This window comes from Columba livia, chromosome 4 (genome assembly GCF_036013475.1).
Source record: "Columba livia isolate bColLiv1 breed racing homer chromosome 4, bColLiv1.pat.W.v2, whole genome shotgun sequence".
Lineage (NCBI taxonomy): Eukaryota > Metazoa > Chordata > Aves > Columbiformes > Columbidae > Columba > Columba livia.
Window position 1 is genome coordinate 54,854,430 of NC_088605.1, and position 27,370 is coordinate 54,881,799.

Below are 27,370 nucleotides of genomic sequence, written 5' to 3' on the forward strand. Positions count from 1 at the left end.
AGAACTCTGGGACAACTTCTTTGTTATAAATTCCAACTCTATTTCTCTCCTTCCATTAGCTACCCCTAGAGTAAAAGGATTCCTGCAAGTAGAAATTCTGGAATAGCTCACTCCAGCACATGTGTCCTACAAGAAATATCCAATGTAAAGGCATTACGTAAGTCAGCTATGAAGCTAAGTTCTACACAGATATGAAGCCAGCTTTCCAAGAAACACCGAGAACTCAGAACTCACACAAAATTGAGTGATACAAAAGACATTAAATATTTATTATAATTACAGCATATTCACACAAGCAAGCTAAAAATTTTAAAATATTCCAATTTTTGAATTCATGATTTTTTTCAAGACAGTTGGTCAGTAGGTTCCTGGGATATCTGTAGGCACCTTTAGGAGTTCTTCAACTTCTTCTTGTAAAGCCTCAGCTTTTTCACTCAGCAGCATCTATCATGGAAAAAAACCCCACAAAACATATTAGGAAACAAATACAAGTACTACATATAACTGTTAGGTTAAAACACCAATATTTCTTTCCAAGCTTGCATCTGGTCTATAGAAAACTGATGATGCTGCTCACAGGACTGCAGCACATTTGCCTCAAGGTACTAACATTTCCACAAGCACCACCAACATTTTTTACTGTTTAGCATATAACCAGATGAAAAAGCATTAACACAAAAGCTACAAAAATTCATACAGTACACAGCTGGTTTCTCAGTTCTGTGATTACATGATACATAAAATTCAAAGGAACATAAACAGTTTTGTCTACAACTATCAACAAAAAAACATTTTTAGCCTTAAATATTTATTTTCCAGAATGGAATAAACGTTTTTAAGTTGTGCCTGCCAAGTTGCCAATTTTCTTTCTTTATACAACATTTCTTATTACAGCATTTTACACTGAGACCTCCAATATCAGCAAATGTTCAATCTGCTGCCCTAGACTGCTTGTTGCTGGTACTTTGTGTGCAACAGTTCCCCAGCAGCATGTGCACCACACAAGCAAGCACTCTTCTCACTTCCCAGTCAAAGAAAACTCCATCAGTTTAACACCTGAGCATCAGATACAAAGCTAGATTGCTGGATTTGGCACTGACAAAAGATGAGGAGTCTGTGTATGTTCCCCTTCCTTTTGGCTCAAGCAGCACCAAAAAAAGAAAAAAAAGGCAGCAAGAACCCTGTAAATTTCAACATCCATGACCTTTTTATAAGCGCATAAACCCCAAAGTCAGTACTTTTAGTCCATGTGAATATACAAACCAAGACTTTAATAATGATTGCATCATTTTTACACCAACAACCACCCACGGATTTATTTTTTACCAAAAGCTTTCTATTTCAGCACAATTAAACATGAAGCTGATACCATTGTAACAGCGGGTGATTAGTGGAGATTAAGGAGAAAAAAATACTACCCACTTGTTAAGTAGTATCCTGTATTTTTTGTTTAGGCACAACTCAATGTTTGTTACAGATCCTTTCCCTGGGATTATTTATATGTGCCTTAGAGACAGATAGTAAATGAAGGCCTTTCTCATGATGCATATTAAAAATGGAAAACCATTAGAAAGGAAAGAATAACAGAGCATAACAAAAGCAACCTAAATAGGCGAGGTTAACCCTCCCTATCCCTTTGTTGGTTTCCATTTCTACAGTCCTAAAATCCCGTTCTTTTATCACAAATACTACTAGAATTCCTATAAGGTTAGTCCTGAGGTATTAGCAGAATTGAGCATTTTCAGTTATGACGACTCAGCATGGAGATCAAGGTAGCCATTCAGTTCCAACATTTCCTCTGACATGCTGTCAAACATTTCTGCCCTCTGCTTCCCCTCTGAAAAAGAACACAGCTTTCCACTATTCTGTATTTAACAAATGGCTTTAAATTAAAGAAGTTTCCCTATCATTCTGGGACATGAAGGTCAGCAATTGCTGAATTCATTCCTGTTAACCATCTCAGACAAATAATACTGTCAAGAAAATATTACAATATATTAATACAGATCATTATTTGGATCACAAATGTCCACTCATGCCTTTACCACTACTCTGAATCATTCACTGTTAATGTCATTCAAACATCCATTTTTGACATAATTGAAGTTCTGAGGTAGGTTTTTATAACTTTATTTCTAACTTACCTTTGCAGACGAAATTATTTGTTTGGCTTGTCGTCGTGACAAGTGCTCAATCACCTTGACCAGAATTTCTGGATTCGCATTAGCCAAGTGTGCTAAAGTTTTGTACCCTGCATTATAAAGTTGTTTTGCTCGTGCCTGTAAGTCCAAAATTGTGTTAGATTATTAAAACAGGCAATAAAAATTACCATTGCCAAACTCTGCACCAACCTCAAACATTCCATCTTTGTGTATCAATCCAATTCTCTTTGATTCATCTTTCTAAGAACACCAATACTCACTGTAAGTGGCTCTAATATTCTGCTAAGAATCTTTACTCCCCCAAATACAGTTTTATCCCTAAGATTTAACTTCCCCATACAATCTTACTCGGCTCTTGTCAACCCATTTGTCTTTTTTTAGCCTACATGACACGGACTGCCACCTTCTCTTGTCCTGTTTTCTGCATTCAGTCACTGACAGGAATGACTGTCTCACATTGTTTGGAGGTGTGCAAGGGAAAAGAAGCCTGATTTTATCTGAAAATTTTTTCATAGAATTTTCACAAGACAGAGCTTTCACAAAATTCCAGAAAGGACTTTCCTGCTTCAAGCTTCTTAATACTTTTTTTTTTCCTTTAGTATCACAGGATTTTTTTTTTGGTGCAAATTCATGGCTGTGAGTTCACATATACAGGAGAGATTCTGGGGAGTTTGATTATCACCAGCATAAAGGGGTGTGCATTACCTGCTTCTGTTAACTTGGCTTAATCCTGATGCTATGTAAGGTAACCAAGCAGTATTTGCTTACCAGAGGGTCTCTGGGCAAACATTTAGTTTGCAGAACAAATACTGCAACAACTTTACAACATTTAAATGTAAATGCATTTCTACACTACTGGTGGAGAGTAAATAAGCATATCCAAGGCTTTAGTATCCCAAGTGATGAAATAATACCCATCTGATGAAGTATTACACCTCCAAACAGTTGGTCAATTACCTTTTTTCACCACCTCCTCTTTTAAAGGCTAGAGATAATAGAAAGCCATTTACTTGATAGCATATGTGTAGTAATGGCTTACAATAAATTATTTATAGCCTTACACTGAAGTCCAAATAGATTTTATACTTTAAAAGGAGTTTTCAATTCAGAGACTGGTTAAGTTTCTTATTTAATACATGCAGCACTGCAAGTGATTGTAAAAGCCTACGTTCCCAATAGAACTTCACATATTTCTGTGAGAATATTCTAACTAAATATGTAAATTCTTATTCCTCTCCTTATTCCCAATGAACTGAAGAATCCTTATCACAAAAGAAACTCTGACTCTGTTTTCCAGCTGAGGGTACAGGTCAATTGGTGTGCACATATAGCACTTTCACTATTGCTGTGGAACAAATAATATTTCTCTTCTGGCTGCTATGAGCTCATTTCCTGAACAGACCACTTTTTCCCCAACCTCCAGCATTACTTTAGGGTATTTTCACTATGCCAAATTCTCAATAAAAAACTAGCTTGGACTTCCAGGTATGCTTGAAAGGCACAGTAACATTTAGCATACAAGTTTACATTGGAAAATTCCACAAAGCCAGGTTTACTAACCTCTAGAACCCCTGCTACCTCCATCAGTGGGATGAGTTCTGTTTTAACACAGTATGTCAACTGCTTAGTAAGTTCTGTCAGCAAGGCTTTATAAACCCAGAATTCTTCCAGCTCCTGCGGAGACAAAGATCACTAAAAATCAGCTCCTAAGTTCTGTATTTGGGAGGTACGACTGACAGAGCTCTGCTACAGCAAACATATTTTGGCTTTTAGACAGGCAAAATACTATTTCTAGTTATCAGTGCTCCACAGCTGAGCATCTCAAGCATGGAGCATTTTTGAAGGATAAGCAATGCATTATTTCAATGGAGGAAAAAGACCACAAGAACAGAGTCAACTGTCTTCCCGAGATGACATTCCACAACAGCATGTCCTTATTTCCAAGAGAAAGGTAAAATTTTAAATTATTTCACCAACAGCTCTGACACTGATCAATGCCCTCTACAGTTTGTATGTGTTCAAATTCTTAGTGCATAAAGCTTACTTTTAATATAAGAAATAGGTATCACTGTATGAACATGCTTTTCTGAACAGGAAAAATAATTTTGCACTGGAAAGATGTAAAAGAGTTTTGCACAGGAAAGGCGAAATACAACATCTGTGTTTAGTTCAAACATAGGAGAACAAAACTCCAGATTTTGCAAGAACAATCCCAAAGAGTTTATCAGAATAGATTTAACACATTACCTCACAAAAATGGAGAACACAAGAGGCAAATGAGGCAGCAGAACTGAGAAGATTTTGCACATATCCTCGGGACATATTAAACTTCTCTGAAACGCTCCATACATTGGTCTCTTTCAGTAGGGCATAAAGGACAAACGTCAGGTAGAGTCTGTTTACCACAGCACTGTCCATGTTCTAGCAAGAAAGCAAGTTAGAATTCAGGGCCAGTATCACATTCAAGATATTCTGTTAGTGCCACAAGGAAATTCTTTCCCTCTCTACACCCTCACATCTCTAAAACATGTCTGTATTACACTCAAACACATTAAACAACATTAAGAAAACCAACCAATGAGGTTAAAAGAACCTTAAAAGTAGAAGATAAATCAAGAATACTAACAGAAAAATAATCTAGCATTTGTAAATAATAAAATGAAATTACTAAACTCATCTTAGGTATGAGAAACCTCCAGCCTACCTTTCTGATTGCTTGACCAGAAGCCTTTTTTATAATAAAGCTTTCAGGTACTCCCACAACATCTGCTACTTTTTGCTCCGCTGCACTTAGCTGGTTGAACTAAAATAAGATTGATTACAGTCAAGATTATTTATTAATAACTCATTAAAAGTTACAAGTGTTACAAATCAGAACTGCAGAGAATGTGAATGTGCTCAATTCATATGAAATTTGTATAATACCGATACCACCTGCAGACCAATAACTTACTTTTCCTTTTCCACTGTGAATGGCAAATTTGCATTCTTTACAACCTGTAACTCCAGTGGTTTGGAAATAAACTCACATATGTGTTCTGCTGATAGACCTACTGTGTGCATACCTATGAAGATTTTATTTTTATAAATGTATAGCCCACTCTAGCATTAAAGTGCACACTGCATCACTTTTCTTCCACCACTTAATAAAAATGTCTACTTGTGTGTTTAAGATTAAAGATGAACAGGTTAAAAACCATGGAGAACTAAGTCACATTTAAGTGCTCAAATATTTTTTCCAAGAAATGTCATCAGTATTAAAGTATATCCCAGATTCAACGTCATCCCCAAATGGTGATCAGAGGCTGTTCTTCAAGCTTAACAATTGCTCTGCAGACTCTAGGATAGTTTTATGAAGAATTTTCAGGTATTGACTTCTTTTAATATTATAAAAAACACAAGACTATTACTCAAAGTGAAACAATGCTTTTCAATATCTCTGATTAGTATTCACATAGTTGCAGATTCTTTGCTTACTTGTTTCCAATATCTGTAACTGTCCATCTCTGAATGCCACATTTTAGCAAAACCAAATAGACTTCAGTGCTATCGCTAGTATAAAACACTTTACAGAAAAGAGATTAGTTAAATTACCCATGGATTTTACAGAGTGCGTGAGACTAGACCAGCGGCTGTGCTTTTCAGGCTGACGTAAGCATAGTGGTCTGTAGGAAGGTATTGGTCACAGTGTGATAGTTACAACTGGAGTTAAGCATTAGCCTCAGATACAAAACAAGGGTTAAGACAATATTTTCCTGTGGGTTCTGCTCCCAAATTTACAGATAAAATGAGTGAGCATCAGAAGGTAAAGATGGGGTTTGAATAATTTAATAGGGGTTTTCTTGCAAAACTATTACGATGTGGTTAAATTTAGCTATTTTATAGTGAATTTTTTTCAAGATTAACCAGAGCCTGGTGATGGCAAGGCTAGCACCAAGGTTAGAGAGAGGATTTGGAGTACTGGCAACTGTTGAGATGTGTTTCATGCAACTGTTTCCCCCAAACAGGGCCAAATACAACACAACTTAAGTTTTTATGCAATACAGAAAAGCACACTACCGTATGACTGAAAATAAACTAGTATACCTCATTTTTTCATCAAATCCTTACCCTGCTATCTACATTTTCTATATATAAGCATTTAGTTAAAATTTATTAAGCAGAATTATTATATGCCTCAATATGTTTGCTAGTAAATTCTCACCTGTTTCAAGTATATCATCCAATCTGGGCTACAGTTAGAAGTCATATCATATGGAGTTGCTAGATACAGCAAATGAAGATTGCTTTCAAGAATCAGACCTTCCAAGCCTTTCTTCAATTCTCTGTAAAGAAGATTGCAGTACGCCAAATCTATAGATCCTATAATAAACACACAATGTATTGCTATTTTATGATGGGAAAACAGAACTTCCTGATAATATCTTTCTTCTTCATTACAACTGGTCTGCATGTCATATGCTTCCTTTCCCTCTTAGTCTCCCACCAGCTTAAGAAATCCCTCGTTCGCAATACCTACACAAAAATGAACTATAAAACGAGGTCATGAGCTATTTTGATTACAATCACCAAATCATATCTTTAAATTTATTTTTGGGTACAGTTATGGTTTTACTCCCATTGTGACCAATGCTATTACACTTAGATCCCATCATGTCCAGTTAATCCACTATTGGATTCATTCCCATTTTCAGTCCAGCACATTGTTTAATAATCACAACTGTCTCTCTATAACTTTTCACTGCATTTCAGACTGAAGATGGGAAAGCATATCAAATTGAGATAAGGTTGAGATGAAAGACTTTGTTGAAGGAAATATTATAATAAGAAAAAAATCTTACCTTTATATGTAGCTTTACCCAATGGCGTGACTGTTAGTGTGCATTTGGAATTATGGTCCTTCTCAGACGTTCTTCCTCTTAGGAGTCCTTTTTGTATTAGATTTTCTAGCCCATCTTTAATTATCTCCGAGAGGCTCTTATCTTTAGACAGGAGTTGCTGCTGAACACCCAGCAATGTACTGCACATAAAATTGCTGACTTCCTCATGGGTAACTGCTATCTGCATCAGTTTTGCAAGTGATTAGTACATTTAAAGGTGTCATTCCACATAACGCAAAAACTATACGAAACAGTTTACTGAATACTAAAGCAGTATTGATATCCTGTTAATTTGTTTCTATAGAAAGATATGACAACAAATATAACGATAGACAGTCTATGATGGGTCTGACAGGATGCTTTATTTTCTATTACTCTAGCTACTGCATTATATTAATTTGTTTCCATTGTTTGTATTATTTGGATCAAATATCAGATATTGAAATATTATTAATACTGTAATGTATCATAAGGTAGATATAATTGACTTTTACACATTAAGAAACTCATGTTACATGATTACTTTCTGTTATGGAATAAGTTTGATTAACTGTATTCTTATCTCTGAATAGTGTCATTTAGCATTAGTAACTAAAGTAGCTGAAGCCCTCGGCCACAAGAGCTGACCGAGAGTAAACTTTTTGATAAAACTAATGCTGCTAACACAGAACTAGCAGAATCCAGCAAATATGAATGGAATGAAAATGATAAGGCCAAGGGAAACAATTCAAAGAGAAAGAGGTAACTTCAGAAGAAGGTCTGCCCAGCAATAAAGAAAACAAGTACACACATCAAGAGACCACTGACCAGAATTAAGTGACTGGACTCAAGGATTGTTTTCTGGGTGGTACAGGTAAAACTGGGGGGGCACAATCTGGGGTAGGGGTCCCCTTCCAGGGGCACCCAGCTCAAGCTTTAACCAGAGAAATAAAGAAGAATTGGAAAAGTTCTCTTGGACCTTACATTAACCACCAGGATCCTAGGGCAGACCCTAATACAGCAGCATGTATGTGTAAATCCATAACACCGGCTCAGTTAAATAAAAACACTAATCAAATCTTTGTCTTTCTCACCTGATTAGAGGCTATGAACTTTTTAAGACAATCTGTTTAAAAAGTAAAAAATCTGTTTTTTTCTATTGAATCAGCAGATAAGATTTTCTTTGCGTTGCCAAGGAGCACTTGGGCTACTCACAGAGAAGAGTTAACTGATACCTTCAGTCCAACCAAAGATAACAACAGGCTCTGCATTCCCTTGGTCAGCTCCAGCAGAAGATTGCTGTAACAGTTCTCCAAAGGACTGCTGACTAAATCCTGAACCTAAAAAGAGCAAGAAACATTAGTTCATGGAAAACATTTATGCATTAGTTTAACACTTCTAACAATACTGATACTCATGATTTGGCTTATAAATAAAATAACAGTAGACATCTAGAGTTTACAGTTCATGTCTGAAAACAAACTACATTAAGGTAGATTGTGATTATTATTACATAAATCAAATACTTGCATCGTGAAGAAGTGAACAAAAATTAAGCTAGGCAGCTCAGTTCCTGATGTTTATCCCACCAGCTTAACCCAACAAATTACCAACAGCTTTGTAAAAATTACCAGGTGCCTGTCTTTCTCTTGCACTATGAGAATACTTTCTCCAGCATCATCAATACCAGCTCTACCAGCTCTGCCAATCATTTGTTTATACTGGTTCTTCTTCAGGAAGTCACTAGCAACATAAGGAGCTCTTAGAATAACCCTGTAAAGAAGTCTTTAGTAAGTTATGCTTTATATTAAAATTACTGAACAGCAACTACATTTTACAAATACGCTCTTTTAATATGCCTCTTGCTTATTAACTTAAGATAAAAACCAAATAGAACTGCTTGAACAGATGTGTAAATGAACCACAAAAAATTTAACAGTATAACGTTTATTTAACAAGCCATGTTAGTTATGTTTTGTGGAGTTTTTGGAACTAGTCTTTACATATACTCAAAGGCCTGAGTTTAAGACTGAAGAATCAAAGAGATACAAAATAAACCAAATTGAAAAAAACATAAGCAACAGTGCCCATACATCAGTGATGCTAGAAAACACACTTATCTCTAGGAAATATTTTTCTCACTTCAGATGCATTATTCAAGCATGCACATGAATCACAGAATGTTAGGGACTGGAACGAAAGATCATGTAGTCCAATCCCCCTGCCAGAGCAGGAACACGTGGATGAGGTTACACAGGAAGGTGTCCAGGCGGGTTTTGAATGTCTCCAGAGGAGGAAACTCCACAACCCCCCTGGGCAGCCTGGCACCCTCACTGAGAAGAAGTTTCTTCTCAAATTTAAGTGGAACTGCTTGTGTTCCAGTTTGAACCCATTACCCCTTGTCCTACTGGTTGTCACCGAGAAGAAACTGGATTCTTAGCAAACAGTCTTTGGTCATACAAAATAGAGCAGCCATTTCATCAGCACTTGCATAAGAAAAACTAATATATTTTTGTGTTAAAACACATTCAAACTATATCTCCTTAAAATGGATTTATTTGACAATTCAAGCACTGCTCTTAAGACAACATCTAAAGAAACCACCGTGAACTCCTTACTCTTTTGGATAAAATTACTAAAGTACCGAAGCATTTCCTCCATTTACTAAAATTTCCTTAATCCATTCAGGTTAAGTGTTCCCCTGCTATGCATCCTGAAGGACTTGCTACTCGTTCACACTTCCTACACAGAAATTTTGCAGCCTTAATTGTGCCCTGAATTGAACACAAAATCCTTTACACTTTCAATTTTATAGTAAAAGCAGAAACATGCTTTAAATGGCACTGATGTTTCTAACTTGTTAGTTTTTCACAAAGCACAACTAACAAAACAATGAAATCTGTTTCAATTACTAACCTTCTAGCTGGCAGGTTGACTCCAGCAGCTAAAGTAGCTGTGCAAGCAAGCAGACACAGGATGCCTGCAGAATATGCTTCCTCTATACTTTTTCTTTCATCATTTGTAAGGCCACTATGGTGATAGGCAACACCAAAAGGGATTGTTTGCTTTAGAACAGGACAGACACTTCCATTTCCAATATTTTTTAGGTCCTTGATAAGATCTTGTTTCTCTTTCTCCCTGTGAGCTCTAAATTCTCTTGGAGGAGGAAAAACATTATTTTAGACTTTGATGAATCATTAACTAAAAAAAAAAAAGACCTCTGAGGTTGGAGAAATAGTCCCAGTAACATTAAAACAGCAATACGCAAGAGACTTTTAAAGTTGCAACATAACTTCTTTCGTATTTGTAAGCGCAGGTACAGAATGAATCAAATACTGACAGGTGTAGGTATCAAGTGCATTGAAGAATAGAAAGAGAGCTAATATCAGCTCATAGTGAAGACCATAGGTATATCAAAAATGGTTTCAACTTTGATAGCAAGGGAGAGTTTTTATATTTATTTTTAAATCGTTTCTTCTTACATACAATTTAACTTTGCCAGACCATTGAGTTTATTAAACCACACCTAAATGAAACAAATCATAAGTCTTACTCTCTTTTCTTTATTAATTAAGCCTAGTCTAGAGTTTACAACTTATGTTTGCAAACAAGGTATGAAACAAGAGAAACTCAAGTAGTAACATATGTGACCAAACACCAGACTATACAGAAAATATTTGTTTACTAACCTTGTGGAAACCAGTGCCAAGGAGATACAAGGTTTGACTTTTTTCTTTATTATTTTTTCTCTATTTACCACTTTGCCAACTAATTTGTTTTAAAAATGAAAACTTCCGGTAAAACATTTAAGAAGTCTTGAGCAGTTTCCTATAACTTAAGCATTTAATAACTTTACATGATTCCATATTGAAAGTATTTATTACTGATCACCAGGGAGGGAGAGTCACTTTCAAACTAGTCGAGACAAATCCTAAATTCTAACCAATTATTCCATATATAATTAAAAAAATCATGATAGTAACTTACTTCTGGAGGTACTTGCACACCATTGAAGCCACATTTTCACAGTTCTTTTTAGTGGGACAAAAGATGAGGCAGGAATATTTAGGAATAACCTCAGTAACCAATGCAATGATGTGGTCAGGATCTGCTTTCTGCAGATTACTAGAATACTATAATAAACACACATTGACAAAATGTTTACTTTCCAAACTTAGAAATTAAGTCTCAAACTAAGTATTCAATATTTGTTTTCAGCCTTCACCAGAGTACTCCCACTTGCTTTAACATGACAAAATTCTAAGTTGAAGGATAAACTTTTCTCTCAATTCTTCACTTGCAAAAGTTGATGAACACACATGGCTTGAACTGGGGGACACATGGATGTAAGAAGTGAATGTTTTGCTTTTTCCCCTTTCTGATTCAATTTCTTTTAGTGACAACGTAGTGATGTCACTTGTGCTACCAGCAGCCTACCAAGACTCACATTTTTCTTTTTAAAGGCTGAAAGGAATCCCTCTCAGGCATTAATAATCTGACAACAAACAAAAATATGCCTTTTTTAAAGTATCATCTAAGAGTGATCAACTGTTGAGAAAATCTAACAAGACCACAGAGCATTAGGTATCTGGAGTACTCAAATCCATTGCTCTTCACACATCAAAATACTGAAGAAACACCTACCTCAAGAGAAGTAAAAAAAAGTTAAATACAAGCTAAGCATTTGGTATTTTCAAGGGCTTTTTCCTCCGTACGATTTTCTTTCTTATAGGTATGACAAATTAACTAACAAGTTTAAGTAAAAGCATTGTAAACAAATCAGTGTAAAAAATTTTCGTAACTACAGTTCAAAGAAACTATAAGCATTTCTGTTTTACCTTGAAATTGAGGAGACGTGAAAAAGTAAAGCCCTTTTCTGTTTTGCTGTCAACTGCATAAATGGTGTCTCGTATCTTTACGTATTCCTTTAATTCTACCTAGGGAGATATAGGCCATAAACAGAAACTTCAGTTGAATTACCAAGTCTTCCTATTAGTGATTAACAGCTAATTTTTTCTAAGCATCACACTATATATACTTGCATGCACATAAGTGCACACTCCACCCCATCAAGCATTTTTTTAAAGGTAATTGTTTTAATTATCTGCCTTCAGAAATTGTCTGATTATAACAAAGAACATGACAAATGTTGTATCGCATGTACCACTGATAAAACACTGACAGTATTCAAGCATCAACAGTCCAGATTCTACTTCTATCAAACCGTAATGATTGCTCACAGTAGCTGTAACTTAGAAATTGGTTTAGTTAAACTGACACAACTGGCTTAATACAACATTATACAGGCACTCGCATCATGCATAGTGCTATTATGGTATTGGTACAATGCCTAACAGTAGCAGCTGCTATATTACACTGCGCCACGAAATTAAGCACAAAAGCTGTGATGTGACCCTAAACAGATTTTCTATAATTTTGAAGCCAAATATCTTTACTAGTTTATGGTATCTTGTATACTAACCGGTCTAAAATTATTAGTATAGTACTCTGCTTGCAGGAACTTCTGAAGGTCTTCAACGTTATTTAAAGTTGCACTCATTCCAATTATTTGTGTGTTCTCTGTAAAACAGAAGTTGAAAATAATTTATTGCCATGTTCACAATTTTTATCACTTTTTATCACTTCTGCTCAGTATTTAATTCATAAGTGATTCTCCATTGTCAGTCTTCTTACGTGGCGAAGTGGCAGCTCTGAAGAGAGATATAGCTAAGAAATATTACCCAAGATGTAAACATGAAAAAGGAATCCTTCTCTACAGAAGCTTTTAGCTGGAATGGCTAAGGGGCTCATGTGAGGAAACAGAAAACATTTAACAATACCCAGAATTTCTCAGAAAAGAAAAATGCTTCAAAACACCCAGCCCATCATTACAGGGTAAACGTACTCTAATACTTAAATGAGTAAACACTGTTACTGCATGGAATCATGCCATGGTTTTCAAAAGCAGCTGAAACACCACAAATCCAGAAAGCAAAAGCCTGACTTCTCTATCGAGATGCCATCACTACAGTATTTTAGCAACATTAACTGCAGCCATGACTTACTACTGGTGTAAAGAATTTTTGCAAGAGTAATTTCCAGCGTTGCTCCACGACTTCCCTCACCAAGCATATGCAACTGTGCACAGAGGGGGAAAAAGAAAATACAAGAACATTACTGAGTTAAAAAGCATCTCCACAAAAAAAACCAAACAAACAAAGCCAAAGAAATTATGTAGTCTTATGCAATTATTACAAGAATGTCTTTATTGGACTTCCTCATTATATCCCTCTATTAAATTTTGACTGCTAAGCTCCTTTAGGAGTATAGCGTCACTGTAACAACATTTAAAAATCATAAAAAAAAAAAAAGAGACCCAAACCAAACAGACCAAATGCAGATAAGATTTACCTTTCATTTAACTAGACTATAACTTACACAAACTTAACTCCTCAGAGTAAATAATTAGTGTGAAGATCTTTGTATTCACCAGCCTAAACCAATTTTAAACTGTATTTTAAGCAACACCTACAGTGGAAAGCAATATAAAAAATTTTCTGGCAGCCAGCTACTATCAGATAAAGAAGAAGGTAATTATCTTCTGTCATCCTGAAGCATACCAGGAATTAAACATCCCTGTTTGATGTTACACAGGAGACTGAACTTCACAATCAACCCTTAGTAACACAACTCAGCCACACCACCAAAAAGAGTAAAGGGCAATTGTCAGTCCACTGTTACTTAATATTTTGTTTTTAAAGGTTTCATTTAATCATAATTAATACCAGACACAAAGTCTCATGGTTCCACATTTAGGAGTTCAGTTCTGGGATTCATAAATAATTTTAATCATATGAAATGTATTTTATGTTTTTCCTAATCAGAGATATCTAATTAACAAGCAGTTAATAAGCAATTCAACATCAACCACTAACACAATACTTCTCTCAGTAAAGAACTGATTGCCCTGATAGAGCAACAAATGCTTCAGTTAAAGAAAAACAACATTCAATATAACAGAATTACATACCAATGCAGTAACTAAGTAGTGATAATTTCATGATAAACACTCAAAGCAAAACCAAGTAATCAAAAAGCTTATTTGCTAAAAATTGCATATTATAAATATTAAAAAAATCATGGCTTATAAGTCTAAATAAATCTTGTACTATACCTCGTCTACTACAACCAGACCAAGGTCATCAATTCTTTCTGTCTCAATCAAGGAATTCACTAGAGCATGTCCTTTTTCTATAGTAGCAATATAAAGAGACTTTTTTATTCTCCTCTTGATTGGTGGAAATCTTCCTTTACTTCCTGCATACTCTTCAACCAGGAAACCCAGTTCTATCCCAAAACTCGATAAACCCCTAACCTGAAAATAACAAAGATAAATTAGAGAACAAAGTCAAGCTCATTTTGTATTAAAGAGCTGTTTCAAGAACTCAACATGCACATAAACAACCCACCCCACCATCAACTGTGTGAATTAGTGAAAACATGCAGCTATAACTAGCTTTTCCAACTGCAAACCTGAAGCATGTAGAAAAATCTTCAAGCTTAGGTTACATCTGTTCTCTAAAACTCACTTTTCCTTTACATTAAAAATAGTTTTTATTTCTAGATTATTTCTTTGACAAGTTGGACAGTACAGATCTAAGACTGTAGAACTAAATATGACATTGCAAAAAGGTATTATTTCAAGATTTAGCACGTTTTACTTTTATGACTCAGCATTTTTACCTTGCAATTTCAGTCTGCTTTATTACAGAATTACTGACTCTCAGAGAGCATTGAGAAGTCACTCACTTCACCCCACCTATTTATGAAAACCATGGAGTTTCCTAACACTAGCGTTAAAACCAGCCAAGTAACAACAGAATAACAGGCATAACAGAAAAGATAAGCAGTATCAGAAACATTGTATCCAGACCTTTTCTTGGACAATGGCAACATATGGCAGGATCATCAGAACATTTTTCTGCCTGCAGAGTAATTCTTGGAGAATTATTATTTCAGCTACAAGTGTTTTTCCACCACTGGTTGGCAATGAGTATATTAAATTCTTTCTTTGCTGTAGAGATTCTAACATTAAGCAATTATGCTGCCATTCTGCAAAATTAATAAAAAAGTATTATTAGCAACCTCTAGGGACATGTTCATCAATATCAGTGCCTCTGCATATAAAATATTTTAGGCCTAATGTTTGAGATTGTTTTTTCTTCAATAAATTGCTAAAGGCTTTCAGTGATCAAGCCTTCTGAAGTACTTCATAATCCATATCATCCACCCCCAATCAAAAAAAGCAAAATAACCACTTAATAAAATAAGCCGACTACTTTCCAACATGGTTTACATAAATATTACCTTAAACATTTTTTCAGTGTAATGCTTTACTTTTTTAACAAACAATCAGTTATATTACCATAAAGTGTTTCAATCCCTCGGAACTGTTTGAGTAGATCTTTAACTTTACTAGGCAATCCATAAAAAGGGCCTATATCAACAGAAGAAGATTCAATAGTTTTCTTAGCAACACAAATCTCTTCAGATAACACAGCTTCTTTAAGCTGCTTGGTCTTAGAGACCTGCAGAGTCTGGGCTTTGGCATTCACAGTCATAGCACTTTTCAGGTGATCTTTAAGACTCTCAGTTTTAAGTGAATCACACTTAGAGTCTGAGCAAGAGTCAACAGTTCTATTCCTGGGTTCAGCTTCAGGACAAAAAGATAGCGGACTCCTGATTTTGTCCAAGGAAGAACCTATGCATTTATCCCTCTCTTCTGTGCCTACAGATTTTCTGTAACCTGAAGAAAGTTCATTCATTTTCTCCAAATACAGAAGCTGTGATGATGGCAACTCATCTAAAACAGATTCACTTGGTTCTTGATTGCTGTCCACCAGGTCATTTTCATTCATTTGGAAATCATCCTCTTTGTCAGCTTTAAGGACAACCATGTTTTCTGGAGTAGAAATATCATCTTGTTTGTCCTGGTGAACTCTGGACTGAAGATTCCCAAGTATGATGTCTCCAGCTGCTTTAATATCCACATTCTTATCCTGCAAGTATTTGTGCTCTATTTCATCAACTTGAGCTAGCAAAGAATCGTTCCCACAGAAGCTGTCATAGTCGCCAAACATATCTTCTTCGCTATCATTACTGCACTGTCATAAGATAACAAAAGAGTATTAAAATTACAAAGTAGCACCAAAAAAGGCAGCATTACTTGCACAGCACACATAAAAGGTATAAGCTATTTGTCTTCAACTTAACACGAAAGTTTAAGATTTTTCTGATGCTGTTTGTGAGGAACACTTAGTTTGACTTCTAAAAGAGTATGTGCTTTAACTTCGTGAAACTTAACCTATAAATAGACATTAGGCCTGTATAATTACTTACTAGCAATGATTTTTTTTTTTTTTTTTAACATTAGCATAAGCCAAAACGCATCCCTCCCCATGCAAAGCGAGGCCCTTCCCAGACCAAGGGCACCGCGGCTCGGTGCGGGCCAAGCCCCCATAGTCCCCCCACCTCCAGGCCCAGCACTAGGAGCTTGCCCATACCGTTGTTCCCTCGTCACCGGAGCTTAGCCTTTTACGAGCCACCGGCGAGCAGACGGCGCAGGTCTGCGCCAGGGCCCGGCTCCGCTTGCCGACAGAGCCCCGGCAGCTCCTCCTCCGCACGGCCAGGCCGGGCTCGGCCATCGCCGCAGCCGGGAGAAGACACCAACCCCCACCCCGAGGCCGGTGCTCGGAGGAGTTGCCGCGGGGGCTGTCAGGGCCACGGTGGGGCCCAGTGAGGGGCGGCTGAATGAGCGGGAAGCGCCATTAGTTGACCGGAAATCTACAACAACTTCCACCTCACTCACACCACTCCCAGCGCTGACATACTGAAATAAGGGCAACGTGACGGCGCAGCGACCAATCGCCTGCGCCAAGTAGGGCAGGGCGCAGCCCCATTGGCCAGCGAGTCGTATTTGTGAGGGCGGGAGGGGTAAGGAAGCTTTCTGTAATCAGGAGGAAGTGAGGTTAGGGCGGAAGTAGCGGCGCTGGAGGGCAGTATGGCGGCGCGGGTGCTGGTGGAGGGGCGGCCATGGCGGAGCCTGCTGCCCGGTGCGTTCCTTCTGCTTTCCTTTCTTTGTTCCCTATTCTGAGTAGGGTAGTTTCTGTGAGGCGGATGTCCTGGTGGCCGCTAACCGTGTCGCTCTTGCCGTTGCAGCGGTGCTGTGGGAGAGGCCGCGCCGGCTGCAGCACCAGCGGGAGCCCGGCCGGTCTGACCAGGTGAGGCCCCTCCGAGTCCTGGAAGCCGCGGAGTTTAGTTACGTGCTGTGTGGCAGAGCCGCAGCCTAGTGCCGGGGGAAGTTACCGGGTGCTGGAGTTAAGGCTTCACTAATCTGCAGGCTAATACCTTAACTTGAAATCACTGGTTTAGTTCCTCAAATGTAGAGCAAAACCTCTGATAGTGCTGATTTTCTGTATAGATCTGAGACAAAGACTTAATAGAACACAGGTGGTGTAGTTATTATGTCTGAAGAAATGTGGTGTTATGAGAAAAAAACTTTTTAACTTTTTCTATAGTGTCAAGGTTTTGATTGTGGAGTGATGATAAAACTGTGGCAGGTGTATTGTTAAGCCCTTCTCTCCCACCTCTTCCCATTCTCCCAGTTCCCACTAAGGACAGGCAATTCAGAGGGAAAGAAGGACCAAGAAAAGAGAGTTGGAAGAATTAAAAATGTTTTACTAATGCTATTAGTAAAAAGAGAGAAAATAATACAAAATATACAAAACCAGTTTTGAATGTCCTGGCAACTACTCTGGCAGATGCAGGGCCAGCATCCGAAAGTCCAGGACTGGACTCTGCAGCCAGCTGGACCTGGCTTCAGTGTGTCACTAGGCCTCAGTTCACAGGGATGACCCACAGGGTCCTCTCCTAATGTTGGCCATGTGGAAGAGGGAGGAGATCCTCGTGGTCTCCTAACTTTATATGAAGCATCAAGTGAACGGGATGGTATACTCAGTCTTTGGTTACTTGTTTCTCGTTGCTCCTCTTGTGAGATGTGCATGCATCCTTATCAGGCCAGCGACCTTGCATACCATTGCTATGTCTACCAAAACATGTATCTAGCTTTTCAGGAAAATGCAGCTAATAAGGCGGCTTTAGCTGACAGGCAAATTCACTAAAAGAGAACCTGATTTTTAACAAAACCAGGACATATAGCTTCTACCTATGTATGTCAAAATAAATTTTATTCTTTTTTGTTCATATATTACAAGGGTTTGATGCTGGTTGTGTTTTGAAGCTTACAGAAGCCTTTCAGGGTTCAGGAGATGTTTGAGGAGCTCTTGTTAAAAAGTGTATGAGCAGACAGAGGATCCCTCAGGACTTTTAAGTTTTTTTTTTCAAAAAAGCCTCTTGTAATTTGTCATAACTGCCTTACTACCAGCTTTTCTAGATGTTGCCTTCTAAGTTAAGTGTTAGTACTATCTTACATGTTACTTGAATGATTATGTTGTCATTTTTATTAAAAGGTTGTGTAGCTGAGAAGTCCTCTTTTAGATGACTAGGTACCAGAATGTTAGAGAAATAGAGATAAGTTATTGAAAAACTTCAAAGATAAATTAAATAGCTCTTTTGGTTTCAAGGCATGCTTTGTCAAAGCATTTGAAACTCCAAAATTACGTATTGTCCTATGAAGCTTAAAAATGTTAATTCTCTAATTTCAGCCTATACAAATGGAGAACCCCTATAAAGAACCTCCTAAAAGATGTGTCTTATGTGGAATAAATGTAGACTACAAGAATGTGCAGGTGAGTTTGTTGAAAATTCCTGTCCTTAGGTGAAAGTACCTGTTTTATTGTACTTAAATGTGTGTGGGAAGTCCAGGAGGACTTCAAAAGACTGAAAAAATTAATTTGTATATGTAGGGGTCTAAATCTATGTGTAGATAATGGTCAAATAATGTAGTTGTGATAAGCTGTTCCATTTACTAGTTCTATGTGTGGGTGTTACAACTTTGTTATTTAGTAAATCGAATCCTCAGTTCTTATTCTGCTGTCATACAGCTTTAATGTTATGGCATGTAAAATACTGTCTAATGCCAGGCTGTACTTGTCTCATCTCCAAGGAGAATTAAGTTTTGTAAAAGCGGATCAAATAATCAAAAACAGAATGCAAGTAGTAAAATACACTGAAGCTGTCTGGAAAGAGTTCTTCATCTGACTTTGTCTTTCTCTGTTTTAAATAGCTATTGTCCCAGTTTGTTTCTCCATATACTGGTTGCATTTATGGCAGGCATATAACAGGTATGTGAAGTATTCAGTTAAATAATTTACCAGTTTTAATGTTCTTCTGAGTCTGAATAACTATGTTTTTTTTCCAAAAGTAACTACAACCAACTGTACATGTTTTCTAACAGTATTCCTCTGACTTGGTAGCCTTCATCAAGGAATGAAAATAGCCCTTAATGATATGCTTTTTTGTATTTAACAGTATAAGCACACGTATTTTTCTAGGGAGGCTTAAACAAAGCTAGAGGGAATTGTCAGTAATATCACCTTCAACCTTTTATTCAAGGGTTTTGTTATTGTCAATTTTAAAGACTGAAAATGGCTTGTTTCTTTAGGCTTGTGCAACAAGAAGCAGAAGGAAATTTCAAAAGCGATTAAAAGAGCTCATGTATTGGGTAAGTGTGATTATACTTTTTGAGTTGTGTAAGTCAAGCCTACTTTTTATTTAAAAAAACCTCTGTCTTATCTTTTTACAGGATTTATGCCAGTTATGTTTAAGAACCCATCATTTCTCACAGACCCCAAGATATGTAATATCAAATATCCGGAGTAATGTACTGTAAAGAAGTAAACAATAAAACTACTTTTCACACTTATATACTTGTTGACTGGTAATGTGGTTGGCCAGCATAATGCATTGCTGACTGAAGAGTGGGTGTCAGTTCCTTTTTTATGAAGTGTGAAGTTTCTAAAATTGTCTGAAGGACACTTGAAAGAGAAGAGCAATAACAGAATTTGGCAACTGTATGGAACACTTCTGCTCAAACATCTTGCTGAACTTCAGGTGGCTGTTGTTTCACTTGCTGCATTGGAAGGGGGGAAAGAAGTACTGGGTAGTGAAGGATAAATACTTTAAGTTGTGGGAATTTCTGTAGACTGGTTTTGTGAAGCATGTTGCCTGTGATCTTTAGATGCTCCCTGCCTCAGCTGCTGCTGTGAGAAGGCAGGTACTGCTGCTTCAACAGCAGTTTGAGGTTGCATTATTTGGAGGCAGTATGTGATGTAGTTATATGACCACTAATATCCCACTAATGTAGTCAGTAAACCCTGAGAGAGATTTAGGTCTGGAAGGCAAAATGAGGAAATGTCATCTGGACTTGTCTCTATGTCTCTATGGCAAACAGGATTCATGCATTGGAGAGAAACTTTTTTTTTTTTGGCTAAAATGCATTATGTTGTTTTCATCCCTGCAGTGTTATAAATTGATATGTCACTTGAATATGTTGGCAGTAGCTTTGGGTGCAAAGTTATCTAGATGAATCATTAAGAGTTCAGAAAGTAGGGGAGTGTGGGTATTTGTTTGTGTCTCTCTCCTTTTCCAGCACATCCTCATCTGTTTCAGTGCCACTCAGCGTAAGCTTCCTTTCCTGATCACTGTCCTCTTGATCTCGAAGTGACTTTTGATGAAGTGATCTGGATTTCTTGAATAACTTTGATCCTGTCGTGGTCCCTCTGACTTTACGCTTTGTTAGGTGTCTTGTTTCAGCTTCAGTGAAGTCTCTTTCCTCTACCATGAGAGTCAGTTTGTCCATGATGTTAATATTATGGTCAATGTTACAGCAATTCTTGGATATCTGTTGGCCTTTGAAGGAAACAATGCATGTCTGAAGTCCAGAATTGGGGAAAAATGTTTGCAGTGCCTGACAGAGGAAGACATTCTCCTTTGGCTCTCCTGGGTGGTCTCTGTCCTCTCCTGGATGGGGGAAAAAAAAAAAGTTGCAGTTCCTCTTGTGCACTTATGCCACTACTGTTTGGGTTGCCTCAAGCTCAGTGTTCTGTGCTTTTCCCTGTTGAATCAACTTTGGAAGTCTTACCAAGACTGGCAGTGCATTTTTTTTAACTCACCTGAACAACACTGTTGCTTTTTTCTCTTTATCTTCTCTTTTAATTGTCTCACCTCTGATAAGAGTTTCTCTACAGATCGTTCGCTGACTTCTACTGTAGAGCATATTTTCTGCAAGGAAAAGAGCATTTGTTGGAATTAACAGTATTCACAGAAGCTGACTTTAACCTTGTTTCAAAATCCTTAAAGGTATTCACAATTTTAAAAGCTGGACACAAACTACTAAAAAGCATAAGTAAAGAGTTGAGGTGGATTTTAGAGAACTTGAACCCTTGAACCTTGTGCTGAATGAGGTGCAAGATGTTTTATTTCCCATCTAAGCAAAGGAGCTCTAACAAACTACAGATAGTACTCCTTCAAAATGTTTCTGTCCTGAGAATTTTATCAGTGGACTTTATTTATCAGTATACTTTTGATCAAATGGAAATTTAAGACTTAAACTTTGAGAACTTGGTGTACTAACAGTAAATGGAACTCCCTGATCTTACAATATGCCATTCCTAGACAAAGGTTTTTCCTCATTTAGTGCAAGACATATGTATCTTTTGCTTGACTTGGTTTTGTGGTACTGCAGAAAGTAACTGTATCGACAGGTATACTGGACTTACCTTCAGTTCCTCTTGCAAGGTGGCATACATCTCATTTATCTTATGAACCTCTTGTAAGGATCCATCCTCATGAAAGAATTCTGACCTGTGGACAGAGAATCCTAACTGTAATTGCAAATTAATGATCTCAGTGCTTGCTTAGGAGGAACTATAATGAAGAAGCATTTTGAGCTTCAATGGTAGGTGCTTATGGTCAGAGAGACAGCTGCTCTCATTGTAAAGGATGGGACTGAACTAAATTCAAAGTACCTTGGAAAGGCGAATATTTGCAAGAAACAGGTAAACAAGTAAACAATGTATGGCTGTAGCACTTGTGAAAGCATTTTAAAAAGAGTATTTTATAGAAAGGTAATTATATGTATCTTAAAGCTACAGCTATTGGTAAATATGACATATATTGTACCTGTGTTGTCTTACTGCTCTCACAAAACCAGAAGATACACAGGAACCAGACACGGTTCTGTAACCTTGCTGTTCGGCCATACCCAGGTTGGTAACCACCAAAGGAACTTTCTGGAAAAGACTTAAAAAGCAGAAGTATGAACACATGACTTATTTACATCCAAAGGCCTCTCTTTGATAGTTAAAGGTTCTTGACCACTAAGTATCCCAGATGGAGGTTTCCAGTGTCTTAGTTCTTGCTAAATGTATTGCATCACACAGCAATGACTACTTATGGCTTTAGGCAAACTGCAGTAGCAGCAAGACTCTGAGCAATGCCTGTAGTTTTCCCTTTTCTAGGTATTAGTCACCATAAAGAAATACTTGCTTGTTAAGCCTAGCCTATGAGCAGCCTGTCTCAGAAGATAAAGTTACCACCAATTTAAATATTTCCATATATGAAGATGAACACCATGCGTAGTTGAAGTCCTATATAAAAAACCCCAAACTAATTGAGAACAGTTTATGTGCATAAATGAACAGAGTGCGTCTGCCTGTTGACACTGGCTCTACATATGGTCATAAATACAAATCCCTGAACAGAACTCCAGGGTAAAATCTCAATGGGGCTCTATGAATATATAGAACAGTCTTACTTAATGTGCAAGTTTTGAGGGCAAAATAAACAGTGTTAACAATAAATCTGTTGCAACAAAGAAAAAAATTGTTCCAAGCTATAGCAGATTCTGAGCTGCTTTATTAAAACTAGAGAAGAACCCAATTACCCTTCTTGCGGCCGATGTAAGGCATGTTCCAGTCTGTAAGTAGAACAACTTTCTGTCATCACGCTAGAGGTTAATAGAAGGAATACAAGGCCCTGATTTGATAGGTGTGACTGTAAATTCTTATGAAGAAGTCTCTCCCGGAATGTCATGGTCTGGTCTGTGTTGCGTCTGATTTTGTACCATCCTATTACACTCTGCAGGCAGAAGAAAAGTTATTAAGTGTTGAATGGTGCTCTGTGTCATATTGGAGCAAGTTGGAGGATTCAGTACAAAGTTATGGATCTGAATTGTTCAGGGATGTGTATGTATTCAAATAGTTAATTCGAAACCCTTCAAACATCCAAGTCTAATTCCAGTATGACAATTTCTCTTTCCTTCCAAACCATCTGTTGAACTGGCCTGTTACCTGAGCTTGTGCTCAGATAACTGTAAAAACCAGGCTCTGTTATTTTGCTGTTTCTCTTTCCAGCTTCTACTCTTGTGAAACTTTCTTCTGTGGACAAGACTGTATATCTTTCTGGTCAGGTGGTGCTTAAGCACTTGAGTGAGCTGAGCTCAACTGAATAGTAGAATTCCTTGTGGATATTTGAACTATTCACTGGAGAAATGAATAAGAAAAGAATTAAGTTGTGACAAAGCTGGCCAAACTCTAGTCGAAACCTAAATGGATACTGTTCTTTCAGGGGGAAAATATGATGCAGTTGCTCTGACCAGCAGTGTGAGGGACTAGATGAAAGATTTAAAAAAAAAAAAAAAATTAAAAATTGGTCAAAAGCTTGATACAAGAGATACCCAGAATAGCCCTCAAAAATCTGAGCAAGCCCCTTGGTATGGTTTAGGTTTGAAAATTAATTACCTTCTTACAGCCTGATAGTATTTTCTTCAAGGCAAGTTCATTCAGTTCTCCTGCAGAATTATAAAAGCTAGAAGAAATGTAGGACAATTAGAAGAGAAAAAAAAAAGCTACTGTAAAAATTATTTCCTAGTGGTCTGGCAATCATGTCATTTCGTGCTTACCGGGGGAGAAAAAAACTATTAGAGAGATGCTGACACAGCTTCTGTGCTAGAACAGAGCAGTTAATTTCATTACTCAGAGATATGTAGGTGTTCTTGTACAGCCCTGATGCTGTTCTAGCATCAGTGCTACTGGGATACAAGTTACAGGTAGCATCTATGTTCTCTCAACTACAAAACAGTAAAATACCTTCAATTTCCTATTAAATGCCCTTCTAACAACATTCGGATTTATTAATTTTCATAAAAATTTGAGAGAGAAGTTGTCGTGATTCTCTTCTTATAGGGATATAAGCCTGCACAGCTGTGTTGCTGTGATGGAACTCTAAATACTAGTCTTTGAAACTACTCCTGCTGTGGGGCTAACAAGTATTTCTTTTTCTGACCCATTTAGAAGCTTATGGCTGCTGCTACTTGTTTATTTTTTGAGGGTGAGGAGTTGGGATATATACTTTTAGGAAAGCAATGCTTTTTTTTCAGGATGTTGACATTATTCTGTAGTTTATATGGTGTCATTGCTCACTAGAAGGTGCAGCATGCCATATCTCTATATGCATAGACAAACAACAAAAAAGACAACAAGAAACAAAATAGGAATAAGAAAAGGTGCTTTGCATCTGTAGTTCCAAGGGGTTGATACTACATCTGTAGTTACAGCTGGGTGATCTCCTCAGTAACATAATAAGTTTATCTCTTGCAGAGTTCAAATTAGGGTTAATTTTAACTTTTTCATATCTGCTTAAGATTCTTACCTGAACAAATGGTAGCATGGAATATGCTTCTGTATATCTGTAAAGACAAGGTAATATTATTCTGGGTTCATCAGTTCAAGATGTATATTATTCTGTATGCTACAATCAGAAACTGGTTGAAAAATCACTAAAGAATTCCATATAATTTATTAAAACAAATGTATTAACATCTAAGTAAGGTTAAGAAATATATTTTTTTTAAATATTCTAATTAATTTTTCAAATATAAAGAAAACCACTTCTATAAATGGTGTTTTTATAATTGTTTTGTCAAGTGAAAAAAATCAGATCAGGCACTTCATTTTTTTCCTCCCTTCTGTTGAGTACACAAGTAGTATGTAATATGAAAGACTTCACTTGAGTTACTTTGCAGCAAGGCATGGATGCTGTTAACAAGAAATATGAGGCTGGAGAACAGAAACCTACACAGCACATGACAAGAACTGGAAGACTGACTACCAGAAAAAAATGGCCAGTGATCTGGCATTCTAAATCCTTTTCTTTACCTAAATTCTCCCCTACTTTCATTTTCACAAGTTAACCAAAACCCCCAAACTTTGGAGCAACTAACTCTGCCTATGAGAATGTGATGACCAGACTGGTTAACTTGATCAATACCACTGCAAAAAATTTCCCCACATTTTTGGTTCATCTGTGAGACTCAGTGGAAGAAAGTGTTACACCTTAATTTTATGCTAGAGTGAAACTAGAAAATGAGATACAAATTCTCTCTACCATAGTTTCAGGAAGACTGGAAAGAAGTCACATACTGTTTTACTTTGTTCTCTTTAACTGCATTTTGAAAGAATGGACTTAACTGTGTGTACAAGCGTATGCATACATATGTTTTTGTATAAGAGATAGTATAAAAGGCACATCCACTTCAATCCCCTGAAGACTGTAAAGAAACATGCATCTGCTCAATGAAATACCTAAATAGTTTGCAGCCTTCACATGCAGTATTCTAAAAGCTGCCAATTAGGTAATAGATGCTAACACATTAAAGTTCACATCACTGAAAGATGCCATGTTTAGGCAAGGCAACTAGTCCAGGAGAGTTTGTGGTGTGGCCAAGACAAAGGAGTCTAGGCCCTAAATTACCTTTAATGTGACAAGGTATTTGGCAAAGAGGAGCTATTCAAGGAACAAAGAACTAGTATTAACTAGTATTTGTTAAATTATTGTCTTCTACATGTGGTGGTGTGTGGGGTTTTTTTTTTTGTGTGTGTGTGTGGCTTTTTTTTTGTTTGTTTGTTTTAGCAATTTTAATTGCTAAAACTTTCCAGGTATTTTTTTTTTATGTCAAGGTGGGCCCCAGGATCTAGCAGCTTTGGTCTGGATCTACACTGGCTGCCCTTATTCCAAGCTGTAAGCAGTTGTTAATCATCCGAAACAAAGCGCGGTGTTAAAAATGTGGACAGACTAACCGATTGTATAGACAACTTCAACGTCATCCATTTGTGAGTCTGTAATGCTGTTCTTGGCTTCACCTTTCACATCTCCGAGAAGAAAACCTTCCTTTATAGGGAGAGAGAGACGGGGGGAAGAGGTGACAAGGTAAAACTAAACAGGATTTTCTGGCTAATGTTAACAAGGTAAACACCGTTCAGGAGAGAAAAAGATGTCAAAAATGAACTTTTTTTTTTAACAGAGTAGGCTGCAATTAATTTTTCAGTTTCTGTTCCTCGTGTTTTTATTCAGAAGTGAGCAGTCTGGGGCTGCACAGGTTCTGTCCACATCCCAGGCCTGACCAGCATTTTCATCTGTCTGTGGCAGCTGCCACACCGGGCGCTCAGTCCCCCACACCTCGTCATTTTTAAAGAGAAACCCCAGCACGGGCAGTCCCCCTCCCGTTGCGGCGGGGTGCAGTGTGGGGCCACACCGCCGAACCCAGGCCCTGGGGTCCTCCCGGGGAGCGGGGCCTGCGGCGGCGGCAGCGCTCCCGCCACACCGGGCCGGGGGAGGCCCCGGCGGCGCCTCCGCCATGGCGACCAGCGTTCCCTCCCGCCCCCTCCCCTCCCGCCCCTCTCGGCGGCGGGGCCCGGGGCACCCACCGTGTCCGAGTCGGTGCTGAGGTGCTGGAAGGCGAGGGCGCCGAAGACGAAGCCCGAGAGCAGGGCCGAGGTGCTCTCGCCCTCCATGCCCTCCGCAATGGCGGCGGCGGCGGGAGCCCCCAGCGGCAGCCAGCGGCAGGGCGAGCAGTTTTACTGCAAAACCAGCCCTTTCACTTTGCCTTAAACTGCAGTTCTTAAGTCTGAATTCCTGCTTACTTTTTACCCTTCAGTTGAGACTGATGCTGCGATTTACCAGGGCTGTTCAGGGCCCCCGCACCTCACAGGTGGGTTCTGGAGGAAAGGAGTGGAGATGGAGGTCTTGTTCCTCAGAGCACGGTGAGTTGTCCTGGCCTCAGTGATTGATGCCTGTCCGTCACCTTCCTGCAAGCTGCTGGGCCTGATGTGGCTCCAGGCCAAAATTCAGGATCTGTGCTTCTGGAAGTGCCTCATTAATCGGTATTAAGAGCTTTGGTAAAGCATCAAAACAGCGTTTGAACCGAGCTGCCTGGCTCACATCACCCAGCCGGTGGTGTGCGTGGAGCGGGCTGTGTTTGTGCCTCTGCCGGGAGAGGATTGTGTCACGCCATCCACCAATATGAAAAAGCATAGCGCATGAGCTCCTGTC

The 27,370-nt window shown here is 38.0% G+C and overlaps 4 protein-coding genes across 10 annotated transcripts in view; 2 read left to right on the top strand and 2 right to left on the bottom strand.

Annotated features, from left to right (window-relative positions):
* Positions 1–240: 240 nt before the first annotated feature.
* On the bottom strand, positions 241–16,931 carry HELQ (helicase, POLQ like). Of its 3 annotated transcripts, none has more exons than XM_005512411.3 (18): positions 16,585–16,931; positions 15,447–16,185; positions 14,955–15,133; positions 14,196–14,396; positions 13,087–13,159; positions 12,504–12,601; positions 11,860–11,958; positions 11,009–11,154; positions 9,938–10,177; positions 8,653–8,794; positions 8,257–8,361; positions 7,004–7,223; positions 6,367–6,524; positions 4,867–4,965; positions 4,410–4,583; positions 3,723–3,836; positions 2,145–2,279; positions 241–444 (listed from the first exon to the last, which is right to left on the bottom strand). In XM_005512411.3, the coding sequence occupies exons 1-18, from the start codon at positions 16,723–16,725 to the stop codon at positions 358–360; spliced, it is 3,150 nt and encodes a 1,049-aa protein (XP_005512468.2). In that variant the 5' UTR covers positions 16,726–16,931; the 3' UTR covers positions 241–357. The 3 variants fall into 3 exon arrangements, with proteins under 3 accessions (XP_005512468.2, XP_021156760.2, XP_064917928.1); XM_021301085.2 differs by having other exon boundaries at positions 15,447–16,180; positions 16,585–16,821; XM_065061856.1 differs by lacking the exon at positions 4,867–4,965 and having other exon boundaries at positions 16,585–16,907.
* A 57-nt stretch (positions 16,932–16,988) lies between these two features.
* On the top strand, positions 16,989–19,904 carry MRPS18C (mitochondrial ribosomal protein S18C). The gene is made up of 6 exons (XM_005512407.3): positions 16,989–17,133; positions 17,240–17,301; positions 18,745–18,828; positions 19,266–19,323; positions 19,644–19,703; positions 19,785–19,904. Exons 1-6 carry the CDS (start codon positions 17,082–17,084, stop codon positions 19,859–19,861), a joined length of 393 nt encoding a protein of 130 aa, XP_005512464.1. The 5' UTR covers positions 16,989–17,081; the 3' UTR covers positions 19,862–19,904.
* ABRAXAS1 (abraxas 1, BRCA1 A complex subunit) lies at positions 18,251–27,278 on the bottom strand. Of its 3 annotated transcripts, none has more exons than XM_065061864.1 (9): positions 26,962–27,278; positions 26,119–26,209; positions 24,692–24,728; positions 23,782–23,848; positions 22,926–23,119; positions 22,163–22,282; positions 21,760–21,844; positions 21,154–21,262; positions 18,251–21,001 (listed from the first exon to the last, which is right to left on the bottom strand). In XM_065061864.1, the coding sequence occupies exons 2-9, from the start codon at positions 26,147–26,149 to the stop codon at positions 20,580–20,582; spliced, it is 1,065 nt and encodes a 354-aa protein (XP_064917936.1). In that variant the 5' UTR covers positions 26,150–26,209; positions 26,962–27,278; the 3' UTR covers positions 18,251–20,579. The 3 variants fall into 3 exon arrangements, with proteins under 3 accessions (XP_064917936.1, XP_064917935.1, XP_064917937.1); XM_065061863.1 differs by lacking the exon at positions 26,962–27,278 and adding an exon at positions 26,746–26,903; XM_065061865.1 differs by lacking the exons at positions 26,119–26,209; positions 26,962–27,278 and adding an exon at positions 26,746–26,851.
* LOC102084990 (glycerol-3-phosphate acyltransferase 3) overlaps positions 26,862–27,370 on the top strand; it is a 30,721-nt gene continuing 30,212 nt past the window's right edge. For 2 of the 3 annotated variants that reach the window (XM_065061862.1, XM_021301089.2), the window contains exon 1: positions 26,862–27,029. The gene's annotated coding sequence lies outside the window, so the exon portion shown is untranslated. The remainder of the gene's footprint in view (positions 27,030–27,370) is intronic. The other variant, XM_065061861.1, reaches the window with a different exon arrangement.

Excerpts from the sequence above, each read along its gene's own strand:
- HELQ (XM_005512411.3), bottom strand. The coding sequence starts at position 16,725 with ATGGCCGAGCCCGGCCTGGCCGTGCGGAGGAGGAGCTGCCGGGGCTCT. Across the intron at positions 15,134-15,446 it reads AGGGATTGAAACACTTTATG|AATGGCAGCATAATTGCTTA; the intron begins GTAATATAACTG and ends TTAATTTTGCAG. Across the intron at positions 14,397-14,954 it reads TTGCCATTGTCCAAGAAAAG|GTTAGGGGTTTATCGAGTTT; the intron begins GTCTGGATACAA and ends TGTTATTTTCAG.
- MRPS18C (XM_005512407.3), top strand. The coding sequence starts at position 17,082 with ATGGCGGCGCGGGTGCTGGTGGAGGGGCGGCCATGGCGGAGCCTGCTG. Across the intron at positions 17,134-17,239 it reads ATGGCGGAGCCTGCTGCCCG|CGGTGCTGTGGGAGAGGCCG; the intron begins GTGCGTTCCTTC and ends TTGCCGTTGCAG. Across the intron at positions 18,829-19,265 it reads TAGACTACAAGAATGTGCAG|CTATTGTCCCAGTTTGTTTC; the intron begins GTGAGTTTGTTG and ends TGTTTTAAATAG.
- ABRAXAS1 (XM_065061863.1), bottom strand. The coding sequence starts at position 26,832 with ATGGAGGGCGAGAGCACCTCGGCCCTGCTCTCGGGCTTCGTCTTCGGC. Across the intron at positions 23,849-24,691 it reads CCATGCTACCATTTGTTCAG|CTTTTATAATTCTGCAGGAG; the intron begins GTAAGAATCTTA and ends CATTTCTTCTAG. Across the intron at positions 21,002-21,153 it reads AAAGCAACAGTGTTGTTCAG|GAGAGGACAGAGACCACCCA; the intron begins GTGAGTTAAAAA and ends TCCCCCATCCAG.